This window comes from Aulostomus chinensis, chromosome 15 (genome assembly GCF_037954235.1).
Source record: "Aulostomus chinensis isolate RoL2024-O1b breed Wild chromosome 15, RoL_Achi_v1.0, whole genome shotgun sequence".
Classification (NCBI taxonomy): domain Eukaryota; kingdom Metazoa; phylum Chordata; class Actinopteri; order Syngnathiformes; family Aulostomidae; genus Aulostomus; species Aulostomus chinensis.
Window position 1 is genome coordinate 889,178 of NC_141334.1, and position 24,851 is coordinate 914,028.

Consider the following 24,851-nt stretch of genomic DNA (forward strand, 5'->3'; position numbering starts at 1 on the left):
GAAGGGCCAGTTCACACCAGTACCACTGAAACTGCTTCGTCAGCATCACGGACGAATCTTTTTTCTGTTCTTTTCCTCGGATCCTCTATTTAATGACAGTTTTATTCACCTGCAAAGTCAGATTCTCTTCACAGTTAAACAGTTTCTCCAACTTGAGTGGTGCGATGGAATCACGTGAATTCACTGAGTTCGACAGCAAATTTCCCCGGTCAGAAGTAGAAGAGTTGGCGTCAAATGAGGGTCTCGTTAACTTCATCATCACGACCGTCGGCGTGAACCCTTGGACACCAGTGAGCAGAGAAATGGACGCTCAATCAAGTCAAGTGTTTCTTACGAAAGGTTTCCCCAACCACACAGTTGAATCTTTGTTTGTCGTGATCAGAAATGAACGGCGCTTGAATGCAAAGCATGAACTTGCGAGGGAGGAGGGGGAACACGGTTCAAATGTTCGTGCCGAAGCATGGCGGGCGACTTGTAGCCTACATGCTCATGAACGCGGCGAAGCTCAGCGCAGCACAGACAGCAACACATCCAGCATGTCAGGTCCTCAGCTTTCTCCTTTACCGTGATTTTCATGTTTGTGGTAAAGCACTTTGAGCTGTAATCTTTGTATGAAAGCTCTACAAATTAAGTTTTATCATTTGATGAAAACATTGCGTGCCCTCTCGACCTCCCGAGGTCTCTGGATCTCACTCTTCAGCAGACATCTGCATGTTGTTGCGTGTTGTTAAGGAGACCGAAGGCCGGCTGGTCTCAGAGCTGCAGGGTTGTCTGCCAGCGGATCCCCTCATGGAGGACTGGGTTGTCCTCTTGTAGATGTTTGCTTCCTGGAAAGTAGCGCCTCTAGACATACAAGGGTTCTGGCCGACAGCAACAATATCAAGCTTAGGGTCAAAGGTCACATGGTGCCCTTTGTGGGTTGAGGTGCTTTCAGGCTCTGCCTTTTTCAGACTCAATCCTTCTATTCAGTGAGTTGGAACTGAAAGCAGCTCTGACGTTTCCTGGTTATTCAACATACAGAATGAAGCAACGGCAGCCACTAAACAGTCACATGACCAGTTTGAGCCTGATCCTTCCTCACAATGGAGCCTTCATCATCACACGTGTCATTTTTAGTGGTGTGGGATGTCATTCTTCTGTTATTCCTGCTGTCATCACTGCTGATCTCTGGCTCTGTATCAGGAGGGTGTACACGCGTTCCAGACACCTCTCAGTCTTGGTTTATCAAATAACGATCGTCTCAGGTGTGCAGGTTCTCACTCTTTTTCCTTCATTTGTTCTGTCAGCTGCTGTGGTGACGCACTTCTAGACGACTCTCCCCTCAGAGCTCACAACCCTTCAGACATGCTGTTGTGTACGTTGTTGCTCCGTGTACCAGAGGTGTGCTCTCTCATCCAGGGGGACCATGTGTGGCTGGACCTTAAAACGGGCCGAGAGTTTGGCGTCTCTGTGGGAGCCGTGGTCAAACTGTGTGACTCTGGACAGATCCAGGTTCTGGATGATGAGGGCACGGTAAGAACAAACATCTGCTCTTCTTTGGATTTTGTTGAAATCATTTTAGCTTTTGAGGGCGGCTGGGGTTGTGCACTGCGTCCGTTTCATGATGATGTTTTTTTTGTTTCTTGCTTGAAACAAAAAAAAACATAAAAACCCGTCAGCTGTCAGTCAGATTATTATTGGAAACATTGGTAATCAATATAGGGGCGGCCCGGTGGAGCAGTGGTCCTCACTGTGGCCCCCAGCAAGAAGGTTGTGGGTGGAGCCCCGGCTGCAGCACGGGGTCTTTCTGGGTGAGTCTCCATGTTCTCCCTGTTCCTGCTGGGTTCTCTCTGGTACTCCAGCTTCCTCCACAGTCCAAAGACATCAAGAGGGACCAGGTTAATCCAGACTCTAAATTGACCGTAGGCGTGGCTGGGAGAGCCAATGGTTGTCTGTCTCTATGTGTTGGCCCTGCCATGGACTGGTGACCTGTCCAGGGGGAAGGCTGCTGGGATAGGCTCCACCCCCACCACCCTCAACAGGAGGAGAGGGGGAACATGGAGGGATGGGTGGATGATGGAGGGATAGATGGGTGGATGGATGGTGGATGATGGATGGGTTAGATGATGGATGGATGGATGATGGGTGGATGGAGGATGATGGAAGGAGGGATGGAAGGAGGGATGGAGTCAATATTGGCACAGAATCTCTCTGTTGGAGGAAGTCAAAGTAGGTGATCAAGTTTGTTGGCTTCATTGGTTCTCCAACAACGATGACACCAACTCACATCCCAGCGTGGCAGCAGCGCTGCACCTGTTGACCAAATTCTGAAGTGAGAAAGTCGACTTATGTCTCAGATCAGGTCCAGGTTTCTGCTGACATGCATGTTCAGGTGTCAGTCTGTTTCAAGAAGGAAAAATGATGTCAGAACATCTTTGACTATTTTTATCCGTCTTACTACACGCGAGGAGGAGATTTTTAACTCTCACAGAGTTGATTTATTCCTGCATCCCCCACAGGAACACTGGATCTCCCCTCAGAATGCCACCAACATCAAGCCCATGCACCCGACCTCCATCCATGGGGTGGAAGACATGATCCGCCTGGGCGACCTCAACGAAGCTGGCATCCTCCGCAACCTGCTGATCCGCTACAACGAATGCGTCATCTATGTTAGTTCCCCGTCGCAGTGCTGCAGCTCTTACCTAGAACGCCATCTGGAGGTGTAGAGTAGGCGCTAGCGTGCAGCTGGTACTCTGTCTATGAAGTTCTTATTCAGGCTAAGCTGGTTACTTCACTGGTTGCTATAAATAACGCAATTAAAAGAATATCCCAACTTGCTCTTTGACTGAGACCTCCAGGTTGGAGCGGCAGGAACATTAAGCTTTCTAACTGTTCACTTGCTCATGGGTGTTTCCATCTAGTCACTGACCCAGCAGGTTACCTCAGTAGCCAGGTGTGGGAGAGGAAGCCTCATAAACACCTCCTTCTCCCTGCACCTGGAGGATCTGGTAGCAGCTGTACTCCAGACCAAGCAGGCTGCAGTTGGTTTACAGGGGACATGGTCTCGTAGCTGGTGCGGGTCAGCCCGAGGGACCAGAGCCTCTAGAATCTTTGTGTATTGTGAGTTAGTTCTGTAATGGTTTGTGGTTGTCTTGTTCTCTCTCCATGTAGACAAATTGTGGTGGAAGGGTGAGTATGGAGCAACAAAACATGAGCAAGGATTTGATCCTCTGCTTCCTCCTAACTCCCATCTCCTGACTGTCAATCTTCTGGGCGTCAGCAAGAGCAGCCATGACGGTCATTTGTATATTTGGCTGAAGGCAGAATCAGGGAGCAGAGCTGCACCCTGTGGCAAGAACGCCAAATACCTCAGTCCAGTCGGGCAAATCTGACAGCTCTGGCAGCTCCGGGCACACCGACCTGTCCGCCTGCGCCGGTGTAGAACCTGGCAGGAAGCTGAAGTTAAACTCATGAAACTGATGTGAGAAGTGAGCAGCAGTGGAGACGATGTGAGACACACACATTCTGCTCAGCCCTGTTCAGAGTTTAACTGCAGTGTAAGGATCAAAACAATCTTGAAGGAACTTCTTGTCTTCGTCAGCTCCCGGTCGTCGCTGCGCTTGGTTTTAGAAATAGAAATGACCTTGGGCGGGTAGACTGATCCTCTGAACCTGAGTTCAGTGACTCTGAATAGGACAAATGTCTGAAGTAGCTGTTATCATAACAGGTAACAAATAATGTGTGTATATTTTCTCAATGAGTTCTCAAAATACTGTGTATTCATGGCTTCTCTTGGTTTCCGTTCGTTACTGAGCAACTTTTCTGGCTTTAACCCTCTAATGTTGGTGGTCATGCACATTTTCACTTAAAACCTACTAACAAGAACAAGATTTTGATGGAATTCTAGTGCAGTAACTGCATTTTCATTCAATTGATTTCTCGAGTCACTTTGTAAATGACTTGTCTGATCAGTCAGATTGGAGCTGCAGCCAAATCAGACAATCCTGATTGCTGAAGTGATTCAAAAAGGTGAAGAGAAATGCAGCGAGTCTTTTTAGTCGTCTTGTGTCACCTGAGGGGAAGTGGCAGGAGCTTCAACCAGGCAGCAGTCAGAAGGGAGGGAACTCTGTCCGAAATGTCAGGCGGTCGTTGGAAACCTGGAGTCTTCTGTCTTGGTCCTGCAGACGTACACGGGCTCCATCCTGGTGGCCGTCAACCCCTACCAGCTGCTGCCCATCTACACTCCTGACCAGATCCGCCTCTACACCAACAAGAAGATCGGCGAGCTGCCGCCGCACATATTCGCCATCGCAGACAACTGTTACTTTAACATGCAGCGGAACAACAAGGACCAGTGCTGCATCATCAGGTGTGTGTGTCTGTGTGCGTGTCTGTGTGAGATGAGTGTGTAACGGTACTCTCTGTGTGACAGTGGTGAGTCTGGAGCTGGGAAGACGGAGAGCACGAAGCTGATCCTGCAGTTCCTGGCAGCCATTAGTGGTCAGCACTCCTGGATTGAGCAGCAAGTCCTGGAGGCCACGCCCATCCTGGAAGGTCAGCCAGAGTGTCTTTATGCTCCTAAAGTATAATTTCCTGCTCCGGTTTCTAGGAGCGTTGGCATGTCTTGCTGGTTCGGTCTAGTTGAGTTCATTTGGGCAGGTGTGAAACTAGCATCACACCTGGGTGCAGCTGTCACAGTTCACCTGCGTGCCCTCAGGCTCGTCTGTTAAGCAGCTCTGTCTGTTTCTCAGCCTTCGGCAATGCCAAGACCATTCGAAACGACAACTCCAGCCGATTCGGCAAGTATATAGACATCCACTTCAACAAGCGAGGGGCCATCGAAGGAGCCAAGATAGAGCAGTACCTGCTGGAGAAGTCCCGCGTGTGCCGGCAGGTGAGACAGCGGCGTTCCTCCAGCTGGGTTCTGCTGGTGTTGACCACTGATTTGACGAATGAGAGGGAAAGAAATTGCAGGATTGTTCCTCACACTTCCTCTCTCCTGCAGGCTCTGGACGAGAGGAACTACCATATTTTCTACTGCATGCTGAAGGGGATGGCTCCAGAGATGAAGGCCAAGCTGGGCCTGGGCCTCGCCACCGACTATTCTTACCTCACCATGGTGATGTCACTGCTTACTGATAAACATGTTGTACTTCACCCAGAAAGTGGATTTTGCATTTGAAGTAAAAACACTAGGATTTGAGTTACATAAAAGAAATTCTTCACTCCCCCATGTCAAAATAAAAGCCTCTGACCTCGAAACGAACGCGTCGTACTTTTGGTCGCGGGAGCACTGAAATGCAGCTGTGTGTGATTCTTTAGTTCAGGCATGAAAGTAACTTTGTGTCCCCAATATTCCGTCAGTCCATCCAAACTGTTGGGAATTCATCGCCAGGTCTTTGGGTAACGGTTGTTCTGATGTTCACTTGTTTCCATTTCAAAGCTGCGATTGTTTTGAAGACATGGGGCCCAATTTAAGTGATCTATGGCGCCGTGTGGATGGCGGATGGCGCATTCAGGGCGGGTTCAGCTTCATTCAGGTATATAGAGGCCTAATCAGAGCAAAAACCACAGTGCTAAGAGGCCGTCACTAGATACCTGAGTATTCGCAGGTGTGCTCCAGGTGTGACATCATTCAAACCAATCAGAGAGCCTGGTGACCTTCCCTGAATGCCCAGGTTGATTCAGGACTGGGAGGGTCGCTGTTTCAATGACACGTTTTACCTCAGAAGAGAGCACTCCTCACCTGGAGAACCAATCCTCCTCCTGCTCCAGGTGAAGGAGCGAGCATGTCTGATGTTTGAATACAGGAGCAGCGCAGGTTCATTCGCGAGCTGAAGGGCGAGGACGCTTGGCGTGAAAACCATCGCGTGAGCTTGAACGAGCGCCAGCTTGCGCGGGGATGAAGATGAGACCAGGATGTCTCAACCACAGTTGTAGACTGAGAGCCTTCATTATAAAGTGGTTGTTTTCATGTTTGTGGTCATGTGACCTCCCAGGGTGACTGTACAGAGTGTGATGGCCGTGACGACCTGAGCGATTACTCCAGTATCCTGTCAGCCATGAAGGTTCTGATGTTCACTGAGACGGAGAACTGGGAGATATCCAAGCTGCTGGCCGCCATCCTGCACATGGGCAACCTGAGATTTGAGGGTACATCACACCGCACGCACACGTAGCCCATCCTAGAACACCGACAGAATGAGAGGAAGTTAGCATCTTTGAGTGAAGCTCGTCTTGATGAACAAATGTTTATTTTCAGCAGTCAAACACACACAGAAACCCTCTGGTGACCCTAACTGAAGCTTCTCATTCCCGTCAGCTCGTACGTATGATAACCTGGACGCCTGCGTGGTCGTGAGGTCGCCTGACCTGGTTACTGCAGCGTCACTCATGGAGGTGAGCGAGTGGTGTATTCTTCACCTCCATCAATGTACCAGGACGGAAGGTTATTGATCAGCAGAGATGCTTGCTTCATTATTCCCACTGGTCACATGACCACGATGTGGCCCGAAGGTTTGAGCCACCACTGCCGTGCTCTCACTGGTTTTCATGCTTCCTCACCGTCATCGCTGCTGTGCAGGTGGAGCCGAAGGATGTGATGGTGTGTTTAACCACACGGACCCTGATCACGCGCGGTGAAAGTGTTGCCACGCCCCTCAGCGTGGATCAAGGCCTGGATGTCCGGGACGCCTTTGTCAAGGTGCCGATGTTTCACTTCTTTCTCTCTCTCACAGTCAGTAGCAGCAGTGCTGCTGGTTCTGGATCAGTAAAATGTGTCCGAAGTACAAGTACGTATAGTTGATGACTGCGTTTTCTCCTCCAGGGGATCTACGGACGGCTGTTTGTCTGGATTGTGGATAAGATCAATGCCGCCATATTCAGGCCGCCAGTCTGTGAGGACAACATCATCCGTAGGTCGATCGGCTTGTTGGACATCTTTGGATTTGAGAACTTCATCGTTAACAGGTCAGCTACAACTCCGCGTTTGATTAGACCTCAAGTGCCTGAACGTTTCCCTCCGAAGTGGTGGGCTGTTCCGCCTCTTCGTTTTCTTTCTAACTTCACTCCATCTTTCTTGACTTGCACAAAGCGTCAGATGATGAAAGATAGAATTATCAGGGATCCTGCACATGAGAAGATCCCTGGATTTGATGAGGTCTCGTCTCTTTTAGTGGTTCTTCTTTCATGCAACATTTGAAAACTTGTTTTTCTTTCACTGCAGTTTTGAGCAGCTTTGCATCAACTTTGCCAACGAGCACCTGCAGCAGTTCTTCGTCCGACACGTCTTCAAGCTGGAGCAGGAGGAGTACAACCTGGAGGACATCAACTGGCAGCACATCGAGTTCACCGACAACCAGGAAGCACTGGACATGATCGCCAACAGACCCATGAACATCATCTCCCTCATCGACGAGGAGAGCAAGTTCCCAAAGGTGGAGTTCAAGCTGGAATCACATAAAATTAGAAAATAAAAAATGGTTGTAATCATCAAGATGATAAATGCCACAGTTTACGTTTGCGAGGCTGTTTTTTGTTTTTTTTAGCTGTAAAAACTGTCAAGTTGCTGTATTTTGGCCTTAAAAATCTTGAATATGAAGCTGAGAGTCCCGTCCACGTCAGTGGCGGTTGATGCTTCCTGCAGTGTAGACTTGACGCCTGCTTCTGTCCCTCTTGTCAGGGAACCGATGCCACCATGCTGTACAAGCTCAACTCGCAGCACAAACTCAACTCAAACTACATTCCTCCAAAGAACAGCTATGAGACCCAGTTTGGCATCCAACACTTCGCCGGCGTGGTTCATTACGAGACCAGAGGTGAGGTCATCAGCTGTCTTGCTTCTGTGATTATTCCTCCTTTATTAGACACAGAACGACTTTGTTTGTGTCAGCGTTCTACTTGTCCATCGGCATGTAGCAGGTACCAAGTCCAGTTGCAGTTTCTAATGATGAAGTTCTTCTTGGTGAGATGTTTGCTAAAGCTAGAGAAAGTTCTGTAAATGTCTGATGATGCAGGATGACGGTTGAGTGACGCGTGCACATTTGCAGGTCCGAGGCTGCAAAAAAACAATAAAGAACCACAAATAAAAGTTTTATTCCTGATTAATAAAAGGAGAGCAAGTGGTACTTCACCCAAAAATAGTATTTCGCTTTTCAAGTACTCCCCTCAGGAGTGTTCAGCTCACTAAGATGCGCCCCTTCTCAGTGGCTCCAGAGTGTAGAGCGTCAGCCACGTGTATTTAGCTAGAAGCTCATGGAGGATGCAGCTGACAACAGCTGAACTGTTTGTGTGAGCACCTGAGACACAAATGACTCCTGAAACACAGAACAGCAGAGCCTCCGGTGAGCCAGAAGATGAGGGGAGGGAGCCATAATTATTCAGTTCACTGCCGTTAGTCTTTGTCTTCCGAGTCAATCTAATGTGCAGGAGTGTGAAGGCTTCCGTCTCTCCTTCCCAAAGGGTTTTTGGAGAAGAACCGAGACAGCCTCCACACCGACATCATCCAGCTCGTCCACTCGTCCAAGAACAAGTTCATCAAGCAGATCTTCCAGGCTGACGTGGCCATGGTGAGACCATCAGAATTACTCGACACGCACACCAGGGTCTGCTAACCGATGGTTGGTGATGAGTTCTTCAGTGAAAATGTCTCCAGGGACTTTTGCTTCCCCTCAGCCTTTTGTCCTCATGGTGTTCACTAATGGCCGTCCTCTCAATCTGCTGTCTCTCTGCTGTGTGCTCTGTCTTTTCCTCTCACCTCAGTTTCTGTGTGGCTATCAGCAGCCCAGCACCCCCGCTCCCAAGGTAATCAACGGCCTTCAGCGACACGCGGTCACTCAAACCCTGTCTGTGTGTCTGTATTTAACTAAAAAACCTGTGAATCCAGATGTCAACCTCTGCAGTAGCTGCCCCTCCCTGAGCTCCTCTTCTGTTCCACAGGTGTGCAGTCGTAGCTGAAGCCAGAGGCCAAATTTGATTGCAAAAATCTGCAAACCCTGACACTTCTCCGTCACAGTATTTCACTGCACAAAGAAGTTTGAGATCAACTTTGTTTGATCGGTCGATGTCAAAAACTGTTCTGAGAACTGAGAGAAACGGTGTTGTCATCAGTGACGGGAGCTGTCAGAGGTTTCCTGTGTCCTGTGTCTTGTGTGTGCTGTAGTAACAGTGTGTCTCTTCATACGTGCCACATACTAAAACACATGATCAAAGTTGTGTACTGTGGTGATATTCAACAGCGTGGGACACGTCATTCCCATGTTTAGGGCGCAATGAACAAGGAATTCTGCTGAGCAGCAAAGAACTGTAGGGGGCGCCCTCATTAGGGGGCGCCCTCATGAGGCTGCTGCTCGGTATACTGGAGAACATCAACAACCGGCCTGTACGTTCAATTACAAAAGATAACAAACATAAAAGTAGCACATGAAGTTGTATTTGTGTGAAACACAGTTTTAAATCAAACATGCTGTTTCACAGCATTCATAACAAACCAGCTTGGATGGGTGATGGACCTCCCGCCAGCCGGAGCCGGCGGCCTCACATTAGGAGACACAAACCACCAGCTTAGAGCGAAACGCTCGATAGAACCTGAGGGGCGTCAATCTGCCCCGTGAGGAGGCGCTGGGACACGAAGATCAACCCTCGTAACATTCCGAGAGAACTGGTGCCGTGAATATTTCATGGCCAAATGTGTGGCATGGTAACGTTAGCATGTAGCATCGTACACGTGGATCTTGTTCACCTGCTAATTAACTCATTAATTTCATTTCACTCTTCTGAAAATAGACAGCCGTGAAATTGGCCAAGAAGATGGTTTCACCTGGCTGGATGAAACACTCATGAATGTGTGTGTGTGTGTGTGTGTGTGTGTGTGTGTGTGTAGGGTGTAGAGACCAGGAAACGCTCTCCCACTCTGAGCAGCCAGTTCAAACGTTCCCTGGAGCTGCTGATGAGAACTCTCAGTGTGTGTCAGCCGTTCTTCGTCCGTTGCATCAAACCCAATGAGCTCAAAAAACCCATGGTGAGGTCAGAGTCTGTGTAAGCACACGTATGTGGTCGTGTGTGTGTGTGTGTGTGTGTGTGTGTGTGTAGGCCAGTTCCGTAGTGAAGTTGCAGACCTGGTTGCCAGGTTCATCTCTGACTTGTTATCTCAGGTCTCGCTGCTAAAGACCAGTAAACCTGATACGTTTCCTGTCCCAGCTGTTAAAAAAACTCAGCTTTGATTTAAGGGCTTGAAAGAGTTTGAATGTCTGGTTGTCTTCGCTTTTGCTGACTTTGCAATCGCAACATGATTCACAGTATTTGAACTGAAAGTCCTACTGAAATGATGCCTGGTGTGGATCCGCCCTTCACAACAGGACTGACAGGCTGAGGGCGTCTCTGCTCCACCAAAGGGACGAGCGTTCTGTCTTCAGCGCAGTTTAACACTGAGATTTGAATGGAAATGCGATGAATTCTTCATCCCATGTCAATCACGGTTATCGCCGTTAGTCTCGGTTTCTACTTCTGTACGCTGCTGTTCATAAGTCTAGCCTACATGAAGGTGTTGAGTTGTATTATTTGTGTGTGTGTGTGTGTGTGTGTGGTTGCAGCTGTTTGACAGAGAGCTGTGTGTTCGGCAGCTACGTTACTCCGGCATGATGGAGACCATCCGGATCAGACGGGCCGGGTATCCCATCAGATACACCTTTGCTGAGTTTGTGGACCGTTACCGAGTCCTGATGCCAGGCGTCAAACCTGCACACATTCAGGTCAACAGCACGACCTCTGAGAAGCCCTGCTTCCATGTGTTTAGGACCACCTGAAGAGATTTAAGTGCAGTGACTCAAATTAAACTCTCTTTATTAAACAAAATATTTGCAGAATGTATCATTAAAATTGTTAAAATCTTAGAAAAATGTTTTTCATTCCTGCAAAAGCTGCTTTGCCTTTTTCCCTTAAACAAAACCAAACCAACCAAGATCAGACGTTTTTGACCAGAAGCTAATCCTTTGTATCTGAAGTGACTCAGTCAGAAGCAGCCGTGTCTTGTTGACCTGAACGAGCCTCCCCTTCGTCGTCCCTCCAGGAGGACCTACGAGGGACGTGCCAGCAGATCGTCCTGGCTCGACTGGGGAAAGATGACGACTGGCAGATCGGAAAAACCAAGATCTTCCTGAAGGTTGTCAACAGAACTCTTCCACCCCTGCTATTACGAATCAAGAACATCCATCCTAAAACATAAACAGGGTCCCGACACCCAGGACATGTTCGGTTCAGCAGGTTTCTCTGGAGGTTTTGTTTCTCTCTCTCCGCGTTCTTCATTCCCATCTGATCGAACACATGACCCGGTACAGTTTTGAGTCACGCTGCAAAATCCACGTCGGATCAACAGTTTTTGGGGTTGAATAATTCTAGACTTTGTCGTTAGAAATATTGACTGAAGGTGTTTCAGTATCCCACATTTACACAGTGGCCATATTCCTCTGACATCACACCCGGTGTGTCGTGATAATGTCGTCAGCAGCTGGAAAAACTAGTTTTAAAAAAACTGGAGGGAAATTTGGCCATTGAAGGTCTGTTGATATTAGTGTTTGATTGACTTCAGCGAGGAACCAGGATGTATGGGACCATCGTTATAAAAGCAGTTCTGTCTGTATCTCCTTGTTCCCCTCAGGATCACCATGACATGCAGCTGGAGATCGAGCGAGACAAGGCCATCACTGACAAGGTCATACTCATCCAGAAGGCTGTGCGTGGACTCAGAGAGAGGTCAGGAACTTCCCACACCAGAACTCCAAACGGTCCTCACAATTTATGACGCAGGGAAAGAAAAGATCCAGCGTGTCCAACCTGTGGCCACGTAACACAGAAGAGCAAACGGGGACCTTTCCCATCATCCTGTAGCTTCATCATCACAACACAGAGCTTCCACCCATGTGAAGACAAACCGTAAACATGAGTCTCTTCCTGTGACATCAATCCCAAATGAGGCGGACGCAACCTGTGCAGTTCACTACCCTGTGGCTTTCGTTGTGCAGTAACAACTTAGAATTACCAGATGATTTAATTTCAAGAATCAGAAAAATACAGAGAACTACTTTCCTGACTGGGCGCAGTGATTTGACGCAGCACCTCCAAAGCTCCACTGGAACTTGGGTCAACAGAACCAAACGTTTGTTGAGGACTAGAAGAGCGACTGCTGCTACTGATGATGATGAGGAGGAGGAGGGTTCCTGCTGGACACACCAGCATCCTGGACCTGAGCTAGCTGATGCTAACACTTCCCACCCACTACCAGCCATTGGGCTAAGCTAACTAGCCTGGACCTTAGCTAGCTGATGCTAACACTTCCCACCCACTACCAGCCACTGGGCTAAGCTAACTAGCCTGGACCTGAGCTAGCTGATGCTGACACTTCCCACCCACTACCAGTCATTGTGCTAAGCTAACTAGCATCCTGAACCTGAGCTAGTTGAACCAGAATAAACTGAGGTGGATCTACAGGTTTTTGAGGTCGAGTTGGCAAAATAGTGGTTTGCTAATCTGCCCATCCACTACATTCATTGAGCTAAGCTATGCAGCGGTCAGCTGGTCTCCAAGGATCTCAGCTCTAGAATGCTCTTCTGATCAGAGTCTGGGGACAGTGGTGTGAATACTCATAGAATCATTGTTGTCCTTTATAATTGTACTAACTAAGCATGAGCTGGGTGACCCTGGAGCGCCAGTGACGACCAGGTCAGTCACACATCTGCTGGGTTGCTGAGGTCATGGGATTTATCTGGCTCGAGCCTGATGAGGGATAAAGGAAAAAACGCTGCTATTCTAAGCTAACAAACACTGGTGATTATAAAGAACAACACCCAGGAGGGGAATTCTGTACAATCTCTGATGCTGGTGCTTTGAAGTGGTTCTCCTGGAGCTCAGCCGTGTCTCCCTCTATCCTTCCTTTAGGACCAACTTCCTCAGAATAAGGAGTGCTGTGACCTTCATCCAGAAGGTGTGGCGAGGTTACCGATCCAGAAGGAATTACATCATTGTGAGTTCATTACACCCTCCGTGTCTTTAGTAACGGGTCCTAACATCCAGTCTCATCTTCTTTTGCATTCCAACCTTGCAAATGTTTATCCTGTTAAGAGTCATTGTCCAGTGTCTCAGTCACTCAAGTGCCACCAACACTTCCTTCAGATGCTGTCCGGCTTCGTGCGCCTCCAGGCCGTCTACAGGTCCAGGAAGTACTACAAAAGTTACCGCAAAACTCGCCTGCGTGTTACTCTCATCCAAGCCCGTTGCAGAGGTTTCCTGATCCGGCAGAGGTTTTGGCGGCGCCTGCGTGCGGTGTTGACCATCCAGGCGTACACCAGGGGCATGATAGCCAGACGCCTCTGCCAGAGGCTCAGGGCAGAGGTAAAAAGTTACTATGTTTACTACTGCTACTTGAATCACGTCAAAGTGCCAGAGCGAGGGGTGCGCTGGTTTTGATGGTTCACGTGAGAAGGAAGTTGTGTGATAAATGCGTGAAGCCTCCGTGTGCTCCACTGCTCCTGTACCGCCATGATGACTATGATTAGGTGCTGCCACAGGGGTCACTCATGCTCCAAACGTCCTTCGCTACGGTTAACAGTAAAGAAGCAGGTCTCACTCTCAATCAGGACACTTTTTAATTGCTGATTTATTATTTTTAGTCTTAGTGTTATTATTACCTTCTGGCGAAGACCCTATTATGTTTTTTAATTTATCTTTCATGTCACCGTTTGATCAGGTTGAGGCAACAAAGCCTGTCTGACAGTTTCAGGTAAAAGTCTCAGTTTTGGTTGAAATACACCTTTTGTCAGAAGTCGGGGAAACTTCTCCCGTGTGCAGGGGCATCTGATGAATATCGGCTCACTGAAAAGCTCTGTCGTTAATGTCTGTGGCGACAATTTATTCCCCTTCACTGTTTACCAGGCAACAGCAATTTCAACCTCCACTGCCATCATAATACACGGTGAACATAAAATGGTGACGTCAGGGGGCAGAAATGTCCAGACACCCTTTAAAAAAGTTGGATTAGGCTCAGATTCTGGACTTCTGGCTTGAAAATGTAAATCTTACCATCTTCTACTCATGAATCTGAGCTTGTTGATCAAACCTGTGATGAAAAGGTGAGTCAGCACCGATCTACCTCAAAGAGAAATCAAACTATGATTATCATTATCATTATCATTATTATTATTATTATTATTATTATTAAGCAGATGTGCATTTCACAGAAATCATGAAGGAGAGGAACTATAACCTCCTGCTAACTTTTTTATTTAGATAAACAGATAGTTGTTCCCCTGTTTCTGAAATGTATCTTGGGGTGTCGGCGGGAGGTGGGACTCCTGTTAACTCTGTTATTTACTCCTCTGTCATGGAACATGTCAACTTTTAGGAAAATATTAGAAGAAAGATATTTCCATCATCCTCAGAGACAATAAGATAGAGGTTCCCACACTGATTAGCTTAGCACAATGACTGGTAGTGGGTGGGAAGTGTTAGCATCAGCTAGCTCAGTTCCAGGCTAGTTAGCTTAGCCCAATGGCTGGTAGTGGGTGGGAAGTGTTAGCATCAGCTAGTTCAGGTCTAGGCTAGTTAGCTTAGCCCAATGGCTGGTAGTGGGTGGGAAGTGTTAGCATCAGCTAGCTCAGGTCCAGGCTAGTTAGCTTAGCCCAATGGCTGGTAGTGGGTGGGAAGTGTTAGCATCAGCTAGCTCAGGTCCAGGCTAGTTAGCTTAGCCCAATGGCTGGTAGTGGGTGGAAGTGTTAGCATCAGCTAGCTCAGGTCCAGGCTAGTTAGCTTAGCCCAATGGCTGGTAGTGGGTGGAAGTGTTAGCATCAACTAGCTCAGGTCCAGGCTAGTTAGCTTGGCCCAATGGCTGGTAGTGTGTGGGAAGTGTTAGCATCAGCTAGCTCAGGTCTAGGATGCTGGTTAGCTTAGCACAATGGCTGGTAGTGGGTGGAAGCGTTAGCATCAGCTAGCTCAGGTCCAGGCTAGTTAGCTTAGCCCAATGGCTGGTAGTGGGTGGAAGTGTTAGCATCAAGTAGCTCAGGTCCAGGCTAGTTAGCTTGGCCCAATGGCTGGTAGTGTGTGGGAAGTGTTAGCATCAGCTAGCTCAGGTCTAGGATGCTGGTTAGCTTAGCACAATGGCTGGTAGTGGGTGGAAGCGTTAGCATCAGCTAGCTCAGGTCCAGGCTAGTTAGCTTAGCCCAATGGCTGGTAGTGGGTGGAAGTGTTAGCATCAGCTAGCTCAGGTCCAGGATGCTGGTGTGTCCAGCAGGAATCCTCCTCCTCATCATCAGTAGCAGCAGTCGCTCTTCTAGTCCTCAACAAACCTTTGGTTCTGTTGACCCAAGTTCCTTCTATTAATGCAGGCAGAGATGCAGCTATGCTAACACTTCACACCCACTACCAGTCATTGTGCTAAGCTAACTAGCCTGGGTCTCAGCTCCCTAGATATGGGGCTCTCTCTTCTTGTCTGGGACGATGGACAACTGCATGGTTGGATGGACATATTTCCCAAAAAGTTGGCGTTTCACGTCAGACACGAAGCATCCAGCCTGAGGTGCCATTTAAACTGTCTTCCATTTGGTCTTTGCCTGAATCTCAGTGTGTCACCACTAAACCTTATTTTTTTACTTCCTTTTTTACTGGTATTGTTTCAACCTGGCTGCATTTTTGTCTGTGAATTCTGGAAATGCTTGTGAGCTTTGAAGAATGTTTGTGTTTTTTCACATTTCTGCCATTGTTGCACATTTCCTGTTGTTAAAGCTGAATAAATCTGCTGGTTTTGAACAGTTTGCTAAATCTCGGTTTGTTATTAAGCTGAACAGCAAGAATAGAGAAGTGAGAAATAATCACCCTGACAGATCAGCAGCAGTTCCAGTTACCTGGGAAGGAGGAGGTGGGTGAGGTGGGTGTGGCCAGCGGCGGAGCAGCTCCACCACAACAAGCAGCTGCTCTTCTACATGTTGTCCATATCATTTGTGTTGTCATGTAAATTCTAGAATATTCTCTTGTAGCACTTACTATTAATGGCACATTTTGTCATAGAGGTAGAAGTACTTCAAATTGTGTTAAGGAGTAGTTTATATTTTTGGCTCCAGCTGTCTGAGTGTCTTGTTTGTATTTGAATGAAAAATAACTTTAAACCCTTAAGGTTCCCTTTGGTTTCCCAGCTCAGCATCTTTGTTGGCCTCCGTGACCTGTGACCCTCTGCTCCCTCCTGAACAGATGCAGCATCGCGTGGAAGCTGAGCGCCAGCGCCTGGCAGAGGAGGAGCAGCTTCGAAACCAGATGACAGCTCGGCGGGCCAAGGCAGAGGCTGAGAGGAAGCACCAGGAGCGGCTGGTTCAGCTGGCCCAGCAGCAGGAAGAGAGAGAGCGGGAGGAGAGGGAGGAGACCAGGAGGAAGAAGGAGCTGCTGGAGCAGATGGAGAGAGAGAAGGAGCAGCCCGTGGACCACTCGGACATGGTGGACCGCATGTTTGGTTTCCTGGGGAACACCGGACCTCTGCCCAACCAGGATGGGCAAGCACCAGCAGGCTTTGAAGTATGCACTGCTGGGCTCTGTAGTTCCATAACGATGATGCGGATATTCTTTACCCATTTAATTTGTAGCCACATGACAGGTGTGTTTTCATCGCACCAGCGTCCTCCAGTGGGTTGGTCACAGCAGGGTTGTCTTCTCTTTCAAAAAGTAACACTAGCATGTGAACATACTAAACTAAGACTTTGACCTGCTAAATATCAGCACCTCATCATTATCATGTTAGCATTTAACTCAAAGCTAGCGTTGCTTTGGACTTTTTGCCAGTCAGGGGAAGAAGAACTCTTCCAGAAGATGGGCTTTTGTTTTACAGGTCACAACATTCGCATTCATTTGGCTTTTAAGTCTCATATTCACACTAGAAGACCTTTCAGCTTTTGTTTGGTCGTCTTTGTCTCTTTAACTGCTGAATGTTCACCTTCGTCTCTTTCCATTTCAGTACCTGTTTCTATGACACACTGACATTTTTATCTGTGCCTGTCCCTGTTGCTCAGGACTTGGAGAAGATTCCTCGTGGTGAAGAGGCTGAAGAAGAGGTGGTGAATGAAGCTCCACCGTTACCTGATGAAGAAGATGAGGATTTGTCAGAGTACAAGTTCTCCAAGTTCGCAGCAACTTACTTCCAGGGTGTTTCCACTCACACTTACATCAGACGACCACTGAAACAACCGCTGCTGTTCCACGAGGATGAGGGAGACCAACTGGTGAGGCTGACCTCCTACGTGATGCTGCATGTCCATGGACTCAGCAGATGTTTGATTATTCGCAGTCCCTCTGGCAAGCTTTTGACGCTGATCTTGAAATATTATGAAACAGTTTTCCCTCTGTCTCACCATAAGTTATTTCTTTTATAGACATTTTTTGTTTTGTTTTTTTTCCCTCTGCATCACCTCTTGGTGACTCCAGAAAGCAAAAAGTTCCAGCCACATTCTTTTAGCTTGAAGCTAACGGAGACCGATGCTAACAACAGCTAAACTGTGCAAATACATCCATTTACAAATCTGGGAACAACAGAAAGAACTCTGTAGGACCGTGGACGGTGATGTGGTTGGAATAAAGCCTTCTAGCGAGGTTAACGGGCCTCAGTCTAATGTACTAATTGCTGAGTCCGGCTCTGGTTTGGACGGGTTCTGGTCTCTCTCTGACCCGGGTTGGTTTGGCACGAGGAAATGCTGACATGTGGCACGCTGTTGCTAGCTTGCTAGCGAACGAATCAGTGAGTTAAGAGTGGTTGATGTGAGGACGTTGAACTATTGTTGGTTGATTCTTGTCACAAATGTTGGTTCTTAAGGGTGAAACGTGATCAGATTTTAAGAAAACGAGTAAATCAATTTCTGCGAGTGTCATTTATTCTTAGACACTTTCTCAAACGTGCCGTTGAGGTCATTGATGTCTAATAACGACAACGGCACGTTTTTCCTTTTTTCCCTCAAATTCAAAAAGTTGTATTTTGTTATAAAATGATATTTTTGATTTCTAATGTGAGCCGTTTCACAGGCTGTGTTTCCACTGATGTCACTCAGTGACGCATGAATATGGTGGGGTTATTGATTGATTGATTGATTGATTGATATCAAACCAGTAACATTTATCAAGCATTTGACTGCTGAATTAAACGTGGTGTCCTGTCTGGACCACCAGGCTGCGCTGGCCGTGTGGATCACCGTGTTGCGGTTCATGGGGGACCTCCCTGAACCCAAATGCCAGCTGGTCATTAATGATGGCAGTGAGAAGATCCCCGTCATGACCAAGATCTACGAGACCCTGGGAAAGAGGACATACAAGAGGGAGCTGCAGGAGCTTCAGGTGGAAGCAGAGGTGAGGCGATGCTGGTCCTGATCATGAAGTCAAGCAGTTGGAGTATCAGATTTAATTGTCTGTTTAATATTTCATGTGAAATTCACCTCGATGATTGTGATGTGGGCCACAAGCGAACAGAACCTGGCTGTCTCCCTCTACAGAACAGCTCCATCGACAGCCAGAAGAGGAACAGCGTCAGACATAAACTCGTGTCGCTCACACTGAAGAGGAAGTCCAAAATCACTGAGGAGGTGAGACCACAGCGCAGCTCTTCGTGAAATAAAAACACATCGAGCTGGAACTACCAGATTATCTCCACAGGGGCATGAGCTGCGTACGGCACCTTGATGCGGTCTTCTAGCCCTCAGATGTGGGTGACACTAGCAGCTCGTGTCCCAGCGTAGACGGAGGTACAGTGAACATGTAATGTTTCAGGTGACCAGGCGCCTGACGGAGGGAGACTACAGCCTGCAGGGGAACAGCATGTTGGAGGACCGACCCACCTCCAACCTAGAGAAACTTCACTTCATCATTGGAAACGGCATCTTAAGGCCCGCCCTCAGGTGATTCCAATTACCATCCAAGACTGGAGACGACAGACAAAACCCTGAACGATTTAGATTTCAAATCAGAAAACGAATTCTCTGAAGAAGAGTTAGAACAGAGGTAAAGTGCATCCACACCCAGAAGTCTTTTAGCCTTGCAGTTACTTCCAAATCACTGTCCTGAGCTCAGGAAGACACGTCGATCTGTCCTGCATTTATTTTTTGTGAATCCAGAATGTAGACAGAGCCAGCCATGTCTATTTAGCTTGAAGCTAATGGAGACTAATGGCTAACAACAGCAAAACGCCCCGAAAACGTTTGTGGGCAGTTGGATAAAGAAGACATGGACGACACCAGACGATGTGCTTGATGCGCCTCACGGGAACCGATGCGATTGTTTTGTTACTGTCACTGTTAGCAGTTGGTCTCCATCGGCTTTGAGACAAACATACGTGGCTGGCTCTTTCTGCATCCTTGAGTCACAAAGAAGTGATGCAGGAGGGAAAAACCTCCTCCAGAACTCATGACTCCTGTTAGTGAGGCCTTCCATGGTGGTCGCGCCCGCAGGGAACCTGTCACAGATCAACAACGTAGCACCTTAATCAATCATGCGGTCAACAGACCCATGGAGTCGAGTTTTCCCCATGTAGACCAACACAGAGGTCGTCTCAGTGACGTCACTGACTGTGGCGGTTCTGTGTTTTAGGGATGAGATCTACTGTCAGATCTGCAAGCAGCTGACTCAGAACCCATCCAAGAGCAGTCACGCGCGGGGGTGGATCCTGCTGTCCCTCTGCGTGGGCTGCTTCGCCCCCTCTGAAAAGTTTGTCAAAGTAAGAATCCTTGAACTCTCCTCTGGTGGCAGGAACTCACAGTTTAAGGTGGAACTGCAGCAGCGCGCATCACTGCAACACTTCCATTTCATTTGCCAGCATCACCCAGTAGAGGGCACCACTCTGTACACACACTATCTACATTATTTGGCGGGTTCTGTCCTCCACATCGAAGGACCTTTTATCCGCTTACAAGCACCTCTTGTACCTCATCTTTTTCTTTCCGTCTGTTGTCAGTATTTACGGACATTTCTGAACAACGGTCCACCTGGTTACGCTCCATATTGTGAGGAAAGATTGAGACGGACGTTTGTCAACCGTACCAGGACCCAGCCGCCATCTTGGTTGGAATTACAGGTACTGAACATTCCTGCAGACACAGAGGCAGCACAGGCCTCCTGCTGAGGCCAGAATCTGTCTGAGCTGAAAGATCGTGTTGATTGCTCTTTGCAACAGGCAGCTTTGGGAGTTCGTTCTGTAGTTTCTCTGCAGCGCGTGAGGTTGGTTGCAGGGAGGCTCCTGCGATCTAAAGCTGTTCACCCGTCAATCAACATGGAAGCCGTCACTGATATTAGAGGTCGACCGATATGGGTTTTTCTAAAGCCGATGCCGATACCGATATTTAGAAGTCAGAGTCAGCCGATGGCCGATATGAGCTGCCGATTTTTTTGGGCCTATTTGCTATGTATTGTCCTTAATTGGCATGCTAAAATATCATACTAATAAGAGGACGCACAACACAACACTTGTGTGTGTGTGTGTGTGTGTGTGTGTGTGTGTGTGTGAGAGAGAGAGAGAGAGAGAGAGAGACCCTCGCTGTTCCACAGTGACATTACTCGGAAATACGACACAAAATAAAAACTAAAGTAAAGCGTTTTCATGCTTTCTTTCTAATTAAACAAATTAACGCGTTAAAGTCAAGTTTTGGTCGAGAAAATAAGGGAAATTTTCCGATGCCGACCGGGGGGGGGCGCGCGGCGCACGGCCCGCTACTTCTTATGATGCGCGTTGTTGGGGGGGGGCTTTATTCATTATAATGAGGGGGGGGGGGGGCTTTATTCATTATAATGAGGGGGGGGGGGCGACCGAGGCACTGTCTCTGTTCACTACACGGACCGCGGACCAGATACTCCGCCCTGGCTACTGCTGGCGGTAATTCTCGCGAGGCCAGTGACGGAATTCAGTTTGGAGAGGCACGAGAATGTTTTTATTTTGAATAATACGGGAGATTTACGGGAAAATACTGATACGGGAGGAGGGCGGGAAAGAGGGGTGAAATACGGTAGTTTCCCGGCCAAAACGGGAGACTTGACGGCTATGAGCGAGCAACGTTTCATTTTGAGCAGAAAATGCTATTTGTTTTTACTTTCGCTAAATGAAGCAACAGATTACAACTTATAATGAGAGCAAATATATGACTTTAGGACACTGGAATATAAGAATTGAAGCCTTTCCTGTTGGCCCTCTGGTTCTGAATGAACAGCGCTGCGCCGGGTCGTAAATAGCTGCCCGCAGATGTGCCTGACTGAAAATCGGCGCGACCAAATTAAATAATCGGCCGATTTAATCGGCCGGCCGATCGATCGGTCGACCATTAACTGATATCAGAGTGAAATAAGTTTCAAAACCTGCAATACATCAGAACTGTTCTTGCAACATCTGTCTTGAGTTAAAAAAGAGAAAAAGATTCAAACAAAAAAGTTGCCAAATCTCCGTGTGTGAAGAGGAAACTGGAACCACCAGAGCCCAGGTTCAGCTCAGCTCTGGACCTGACTTGTCCCCAAAGTTAATGTCCTTCAGGGTCTTTTTGGGTGTTGATTGTGGTTTTGGTGAACCATTTGAACTTGAATATGTTTTTTTCTTTCCAGGCCACTAAATCTAAGAAGCCCATCATGCTACCAGTTACTTTCATGGACGGCACCACCAAGACCCTCCTGGCCGACTCGGCCACCACCGCCAGCGAGCTGTGCAACGCTCTGGCAGACAAGATCAACCTCCTGGATCGCTTCGGCTTCTCGCTGTACATCGCTCTCTTTGACAAGGTAAGAATCATCCTGGTGCCACGCAGCCGGAGTGGACTGGCGCTCCGATCCGGAGCTCATATTGTGTTTGCCCATCTGTTCCTCAGGTGTCATCGTTGGGCAGCGGTAGTGACCACGTCATGGACGCCGTCTCCCAGTGTGAGCAGTACGCCAAGGAGCAGGGTGCCCAGGAGAGGAACGCCCCCTGGAGGCTGTTCTTCAGGAAAGAGATCTTCACCCCGTGGCACAACCCTGCTGACGACCACGTCGCCACAAACCTGATTTACCAGCAGATCGTGCGAGGGGTGAAGTTTGGAGAGTACCGCTGTGAGAAGGTGAGCCGCAGCAGCTGCTTTGATAGTGACGCCACCAGGGATCGACACTTGGAGTCACAGGCTTTAATCACACTGGAGGAGAGACACCGGGGACCAATTATGGCTGAGAAAAACATCAAATCATTCAGAGAGATTTTGTCTTCCTTCAGTTGGTGCTTGAGTTCAACTGAGCAGAGAACTTCAGTGCAGTGGGACACTAGAGGGGCTGCAGTGTCGAGGAGCTCCGAGGCCCCCGTGTCAAACCAGAGTGTGTACCTATGTCAGATGTTGGTCTGTGTGCTCATGAGTCTCTGGGGGGGGTCTGGGGCAGGAGGAGGACCTGGCGGAGCTGGCCTCTCAGCAGTACTACGTGGATTATGGGTCTGAGGTCCTGCAGGACCGCCTGCTCAGCCTCATCCCCTCCTACATCCCCGACAGAGAGGTCACATCCACCAAGACTGCAGAGAAGTGGGCCCAGCTCATCATCAGCGCCCACAAAAAGGTACCGACTACATCGCTGATCAAACCAACTCTTACTGCTCGAGTGACACCTAACAACCGCCAACTCTGCAGGGACTACACCTGAAGAGGAGGCAGAACACGCAGAGGGTGAAGGACGACGTGGTGGCGTTTGCTCGATTAAAGTGGCCTTTACTCTTCTCGCGCTTCTACGAGGCCTTCAAGTTCTCTGGTTGGTAACACACAGCTGCTACACAATCTAAGTGCGACAGCGAGGTGGGTCTCAGTGTGCATTGTTCTCTACGGGCCTTACAGGACCAAGTCTGCCCAAGAATGACGTCATCGTAGCCGTGAACTGGACTGGAGTTTATTTTGTAGACGAGCAGGAGCAGGTCCTTCTGGAGCTCTCCTTCCCAGAGATCATCGCCGTGTCCAGCAGCAGGTGCGACGCACCACGTCACAGTTAGACCCCTGAAAATGATGCTTTTATATCAAAGTAGAAAAATGTCATTTCTTACGTTGTCGCGATGTGTTGTATTGCAGTGTGTTGTCAGATGTGTGAACTGGTCACGCTGCTCTCTGCACAACGGAAGTTCCCAACAGATAAATAAAGTCCCTTGAATTGAGCACAGATATTTGCTGAGGAACTTTAAGCTCCTGAATTCTATGTTTTTAAAAAGTTAATTTCATTCAAAAGGCAAGTTATTTATTATTCTGTTTCAGGACTGTTTGTGTTGTGTGTTGATGATGCACTGGTGAGCGTGAGGGAGACTTGCTGCCAGTTCTGCGTCTGTAAACCTCCACCAGGTTCAGTTCATCAGCAGCAGACAAACATGTTTGAGTCCTGCAACGACTGCTTTGTCTCCGTTCTCATGTTAATTTCATCTAAATATAAAAAAACCCATTAAAGACATTCATTTGTTCTGATTAACTTCAGATTTTGGTACACGTCTGACCTCACTGCCTCTCAGATCAGGTGATGTAGTGCTTTGGTCTTGAATCTGACCGGCCTGATTAAGGAGGCTTGTGTTTCCCAGAGGGGGGAAGCTTCAGGGTCAGAGCTTCACTCTGGCCACCATCAAAGGAGACGAGTACACTTTCACCTCCAACAACGCCGAGGACATCCGTGACCTGGTGGTCACCTTCCTGGAGGGTCTGAGGAAGCGGTCCAAGTACGTGGTGGGACTGCTGGATTGTCCCAACCCTGGTAAGATTCAGGGGAAATCAACCTTTGAGCGTCTTGATGGGCATCAGTGCTCAGAGTGCCGTGTTCTTCATGTGCCAGCGGGGGCCGATTCCCCCTTCCTGAGTTTCTCCAAGGGCGATCTGATCATCCTGGACGAACATGACGGAGAGCATGTGATGAACTCTGGTTGGGCTCACGGCATCAACGACAGGACCAAGCTGAGAGGAGACTTCCCTGCTGACTGCGTCTACGTGCTGCCGACTATCATCCGCCCGCAGTACGACGTGGTGGTGAGTGAGAACACACGGGCGATCAATGAGGTTCACGGGCGGTTTCTCCGTTCTTCAGGCTGAGGGGAGAAGCTGCTGGCAAAGTTCTTTAACCACCCGTCCATCAGTGTAACCTGAAAGAACGCCGCCATTTTGCTGTTGTGGTTGTTTTTGAAAAAGATGAAATGCACACGAGGTGGAGACACTCCTCTGTGACCTCCACTGCGTAACTGGCTGCCGTCCTTCATCTCAGGCTCTGGTGACCATGACTCCTGATCAGAGGCGAGAGTCTGTCAGTTTGTCCCAGATGAATCTTTCTGACACTGAGGACAAATCCAAGGCCTACACGCTGGAGGAGTTCTCCTACGACTACTTCAGGTGTGTTACCGGATTCATCCTGGCCACGTTACGAGTTCACAGTTGCCCTGCAAATGATCCTTCACCACCTCCTCGTTTTCAGGCCTCCTCCAAAGAGCACTCTGAGCAGGGTGATGATCTCCAAGGCCCGAGGGAAGGAGCGTCTGTGGAGCTGCAGCAGGGAGCCGCTCAAACAGCCTCTACTGAAGAAGGTCTTAGCCCTCGAGGAGCTCTCTCAGGAGGCCTGCCTGGCGTTCATGGATATCCTTGAGTGCGGCGCCGCAGCTGATGATGCTACAGGGGCACCAGATGTGTATTAATCCACAGAGTAAAGTAGTCCCCTACCAGTGAATTATTGAACGAGTAACTGAGCGTTTTAGCTTTCAGACTCTGAGCGCTCCTCAGAAATACCACCGCTCGTGTTTGATTTGCTGCTGCTGCTCTTGTCCAGACGGTCAGAGGTCAAAGGCGGTTTGACAAGTCTAAATGATGTCAGTCAGTCAGGATGTGTCCTGGCCAGGGTTTTATTGGTTAACTGTC

The 24,851-nt window shown here is 48.5% G+C and overlaps 1 protein-coding gene across 5 annotated transcripts in view; it reads left to right on the plus strand.

Annotated features, from left to right (window-relative positions):
* The window catches only part of myo7ab (myosin VIIAb), a 36,994-nt gene that overhangs the window by 5,534 nt on the left and 6,609 nt on the right, over positions 1 to 24,851 (plus strand). For 2 of the 5 annotated variants that reach the window (XM_086225953.1, XM_086225952.1), the window contains exons 4-40: positions 1,399 to 1,512; positions 2,499 to 2,651; positions 3,154 to 3,171; positions 4,167 to 4,351; positions 4,415 to 4,536; positions 4,734 to 4,876; positions 4,988 to 5,101; positions 5,982 to 6,135; positions 6,305 to 6,381; positions 6,566 to 6,685; positions 6,809 to 6,951; positions 7,208 to 7,418; positions 7,664 to 7,799; positions 8,443 to 8,549; positions 8,743 to 8,784; positions 9,863 to 10,000; positions 10,572 to 10,730; positions 11,048 to 11,140; positions 11,636 to 11,730; positions 12,913 to 12,997; positions 13,147 to 13,365; positions 16,213 to 16,530; positions 17,022 to 17,231; positions 18,169 to 18,345; positions 18,489 to 18,578; positions 18,763 to 18,890; positions 19,579 to 19,705; positions 19,943 to 20,062; positions 21,574 to 21,747; positions 21,834 to 22,061; positions 22,372 to 22,542; positions 22,614 to 22,731; positions 22,815 to 22,941; positions 23,537 to 23,706; positions 23,785 to 23,975; positions 24,208 to 24,332; positions 24,415 to 24,572. In XM_086225953.1, coding sequence (XP_086082079.1) covers positions 1,399 to 1,512; positions 2,499 to 2,651; positions 3,154 to 3,171; positions 4,167 to 4,351; positions 4,415 to 4,536; positions 4,734 to 4,876; positions 4,988 to 5,101; positions 5,982 to 6,135; positions 6,305 to 6,381; positions 6,566 to 6,685; positions 6,809 to 6,951; positions 7,208 to 7,418; positions 7,664 to 7,799; positions 8,443 to 8,549; positions 8,743 to 8,784; positions 9,863 to 10,000; positions 10,572 to 10,730; positions 11,048 to 11,140; positions 11,636 to 11,730; positions 12,913 to 12,997; positions 13,147 to 13,365; positions 16,213 to 16,530; positions 17,022 to 17,231; positions 18,169 to 18,345; positions 18,489 to 18,578; positions 18,763 to 18,890; positions 19,579 to 19,705; positions 19,943 to 20,062; positions 21,574 to 21,747; positions 21,834 to 22,061; positions 22,372 to 22,542; positions 22,614 to 22,731; positions 22,815 to 22,941; positions 23,537 to 23,706; positions 23,785 to 23,975; positions 24,208 to 24,332; positions 24,415 to 24,572 — 5,260 coding nt within the window. The remainder of the gene's footprint in view (positions 1 to 1,398; positions 1,513 to 2,498; positions 2,652 to 3,153; positions 3,172 to 4,166; positions 4,352 to 4,414; positions 4,537 to 4,733; positions 4,877 to 4,987; positions 5,102 to 5,981; positions 6,136 to 6,304; positions 6,382 to 6,565; positions 6,686 to 6,808; positions 6,952 to 7,207; positions 7,419 to 7,663; positions 7,800 to 8,442; positions 8,550 to 8,742; positions 8,785 to 9,862; positions 10,001 to 10,571; positions 10,731 to 11,047; positions 11,141 to 11,635; positions 11,731 to 12,912; positions 12,998 to 13,146; positions 13,366 to 16,212; positions 16,531 to 17,021; positions 17,232 to 18,168; positions 18,346 to 18,488; positions 18,579 to 18,762; positions 18,891 to 19,578; positions 19,706 to 19,942; positions 20,063 to 21,573; positions 21,748 to 21,833; positions 22,062 to 22,371; positions 22,543 to 22,613; positions 22,732 to 22,814; positions 22,942 to 23,536; positions 23,707 to 23,784; positions 23,976 to 24,207; positions 24,333 to 24,414; positions 24,573 to 24,851) is intronic. The other 3 variants (XM_086225955.1, XM_086225954.1, XM_086225956.1) reach the window with 3 other exon arrangements.